This window comes from Sycon ciliatum, chromosome 11, assembly GCF_964019385.1.
Source record: "Sycon ciliatum chromosome 11, ocSycCili1.1, whole genome shotgun sequence".
Taxonomy (NCBI): Eukaryota; Metazoa; Porifera; class Calcarea; order Leucosolenida; family Sycettidae; genus Sycon; species Sycon ciliatum.
The window spans coordinates 13061126-13064689 of NC_088653.1; the positions used below are offsets into that span (position 1 = coordinate 13061126).

At 50.8% G+C, this 3564-nt stretch overlaps 1 protein-coding gene across 1 annotated transcript; it reads left to right on the forward strand.

The window, feature by feature from the left end:
• The first annotated feature begins 401 nt into the window (after positions 1-401).
• Positions 402-2039, forward strand: LOC135827105 (uncharacterized). Its single transcript, XM_065339629.1, has 2 exons — positions 402-451; positions 926-2039. The coding sequence occupies exons 1-2, from the start codon at positions 402-404 to the stop codon at positions 2037-2039; spliced, it is 1164 nt and encodes a 387-aa protein (XP_065195701.1).
• Positions 2040-3564: the final 1525 nt, after the last annotated feature.

Below are 3564 nucleotides of genomic sequence, written 5' to 3' on the forward strand. Positions count from 1 at the left end.
ACATCACCAAAAAAAACCAGGTATAGAAATAACGCAATACGCGACAACTCTAAATATGGCACAGGTACAAGCAACAAACAGAATGTACATGTGCACTAGGTGCGTGCAGACATGTAATTGCAGGCGCTAGCAACAACAGTAGTAGTAACAGTGCACTAGTGCAAGGGGTGCAAAAACCACCACTATCCAGGAAGAGCGAGTATCAGGGCCAGAAATATGTACAAGGCGGTACTTCACCAGAGAATTCACAGGAGGTCCCATCCTGCGTTATTGTTTATGCTGGGGCTCGTGTCGCGAATTTGTATTGCTTCGCGTATTCTCCTCCTGGCCCGATCCGACTCAGTGGCAAGGACGCGAACCTCTGTGAATGCCGACTCGCCAAGCGGCAGTACCTCGCCGCCATGGTGAAGTCGGTAGTGCTCGCCCAGGGCTTTTCCAGACGTCTTGTTGCGTGAGTTATCATTGTGTTCTTTTGTTCGCGTTGCTACACTACGGCCAGTCTCTCCAACATACTTCTCCGAGCACTTGCAGGTCAGACGATAAACCACGTTGCGTCTTGTGCATTCTACCTCGCTCGATTGGCATGCAACGCAGGCGGCTTTAGGCCTTCCTCGTCGCCTCGGGGCAGCGGGATCCACCCACTTACGGCAGCAAGGTCCAGTGAGGCTGGACTTAGTGACGCTGTTGGAAAGCCTTGCATTCTTGTAGATTATCTGTACATTTAGATTGTATTTGTTTAGAAGACGGTGGACCCTGTAGTGGATGGCATCCGTTTTGAATGGTAACTTCAACGTGGATCGATAGTCTTTCTTTTGTTTAGCAGGTCGTCTGGCTCGTTCATGAGCAGTCGCGATAACTTTGTCAGGAAAGTTGTTGAATTTTAATGTGTCAATAACCTTTTGCTCACTTCGCTGGCGGGCTGCAGGATCAGAGGAAAGGCGGGCCGCGCGGAGGAATTCCGAAGACGCGATGGCGAGTTTTTGCTGTTGCGGAACGCACGAGTTGAAACCTCGCTGTTGCTAAACTCGCCTGGTGCTCCCGTACTCTACAAGCGTTATATTGATGACATCATTATGCTGTGGACACTGGGGGCCGCGCTTCTCCGCCAGCTGATTGCATACTTCAATACCGCCAATGCGAGCATCAAGTTCACGTATCAATCTTCGGAGGAAACTGGGTCGGTGGACTTTATGGACACGACTATTCATGTCTCCTCCGAGGGCGCAATATCATTCGAGCTGTTCCGCAAAGCTTGCCACAGTGGCCTCGTCTCAGACTTCAACTCGTGCGTTCCGCAACAGCAAAAACTCGCCATCGCGTCTTCGGAATTCCTCCGCGCGGCCCGCCTTTCCTCTGATCCTGCAGCCCGCCAGCGAAGTGAGCAAAAGGTTATTGACACATTAAAATTCAACAACTTTCCTGACAAAGTTATCGCGACTGCTCATGAACGAGCCAGACGACCTGCTAAACAAAAGAAAGACTATCGATCCACGTTGAAGTTACCATTCAAAACGGATGCCATCCACTACAGGGTCCACCGTCTTCTAAACAAATACAATCTAAATGTACAGATAATCTACAAGAATGCAAGGCTTTCCAACAGCGTCACTAAGTCCAGCCTCACTGGACCTTGCTGCCGTAAGTGGGTGGATCCCGCTGCCCCGAGGCGACGAGGAAGGCCTAAAGCCGCCTGCGTTGCATGCCAATCGAGCGAGGTAGAATGCACAAGACGCAACGTGGTTTATCGTCTGACCTGCAAGTGCTCGGAGAAGTATGTTGGAGAGACTGGCCGTAGTGTAGCAACGCGAACAAAAGAACACAATGATAACTCACGCAACAAGACGTCTGGAAAAGCCCTGGGCGAGCACTACCGACTTCACCATGGCGGCGAGGTACTGCCGCTTGGCGAGTCGGCATTCACAGAGGTTCGCGTCCTTGCCACTGAGTCGGATCGGGCCAGGAGGAGAATACGCGAAGCAATACAAATTCGCGACACGAGCCCCAGCATAAACAATAACGCAGGATGGGACCTCCTGTGAATTCTCTGGTGAAGTACCGCCTTGTACATATTTCTGGCCCTGATACTCGCTCTTCCTGGATAGTGGTGGTTTTTGCACCCCTTGCACTAGTGCACTGTTACTACTACTGTTGTTGCTAGCGCCTGCAATTACATGTCTGCACGCACCTAGTGCACATGTACATTCTGTTTGTTGCTTGTACCTGTGCCATATTTAGAGTTGTCGCGTATTGCGTTATTTCTATACCTGGTTTTTTTTGGTGATGTTTTGTCCTTTTGTTCTCTCTCTCGTCATAGTGCATGCAGGTGTGATTTGTTATCAGTTCGCAGCGCTCCTCATATATTAACCCATCCTAACCGGTGTGCCCACTTCATTCCTGATGATGGTTATTTCATGACCGAAACGTTGAAATATAGTATTTTTCTGGTGAAAAGCAGTTATTTGAGTGTGAGCCAGTGTTGCTCACAACCAATTTTTTACTTATGAAGCTGCGTGATGCGTCCTACAAGATTTTAAATCGGTTTTCTTCCTCAAGGACAAGGACGCCATGGTTGTACGTGAAGTGGGCATTCAAGTTGGAGAGGTGCATATGTCAACTCAACTTTCTCTTGCAATGTCGCAGGGAACAACTTACGCCAGTGTTCATCCAGCACTCAATTCCTCTGGCATGTGGGACCCGTCACTCCAGAGTGGTTCGCCGGGAGAAGTATGTGCGAAGCCTGCTGAATGATGCCATAGAAGATAAGTTCAATTGGAGAGCTCTCTGCTACGGGAGCTTCACCACCTACCGGGCTGAACTCCGACCATACTCCAAGCAAGAGTACGTTTGGCTCCGACATCTCTGTGATGCCGTTCGCAACAAGGAGTATCGCAGCTCGAGACGACGCCTATCCAGGAAGTTGGACTGGCTAAGGCAGCAAGCTGATTTGACGAGAACTCGTGCAGGGAGAGTTAGGGCGGAGACAGCAGCGGGTGACTCTGGCCAGGACCGGTCAGCGTGCGTTCTCGACTTAGATCACTGCGTACCCAATGAGACAGTACCTGTGCTGCGGAACGGCCCTGGCTTTGTGCCATCCACTGGCCGAGTGGGGAAGAGAGACTTGGAGGATGTGGAGGTTGGAGTCGAGAGAATGGCCTATTCGCTACGGTGGTGGGCGAACGCAAATGTGGAGCAGCAGAACCAGGCCAATGCAGAACCGGACACATTCGACAGCAAAATTTGGCATATCAAAGCCCACGGTTTTGAACAGGGTCCAAAGCTGCCAAGGGAAGAAGAATTCGGCTTGGCCAGTTTCAAGCGCGAGGTCATGAATATCTACCGAACAGCGTCAGCTCCCCGGCCTAACATGTCTCGAACAGACCGCGAGCGGCTTACCGACCTCCGCGACGATGATTCCGTGGTCGTCAAGAGGTCCGACAAGAGCAATAAGTTTGTGGCGATGAAGATGGCAACGTACCTTGATAAGGCCGAGACTATCCTGTCAGATGGGACAAAGTTCACACCCGTCAATGTCACCATCGATGATTGGGAGAAGCAAACGCGCAC

Excerpts from the sequence above, each read along its gene's own strand:
- LOC135827105 (XM_065339629.1), top strand. The coding sequence starts at position 402 with ATGGTGAAGTCGGTAGTGCTCGCCCAGGGCTTTTCCAGACGTCTTGTT. Across the intron at positions 452-925 it reads TTTTCCAGACGTCTTGTTGC|GATCAGAGGAAAGGCGGGCC; the intron begins GTGAGTTATCAT and ends GGCGGGCTGCAG.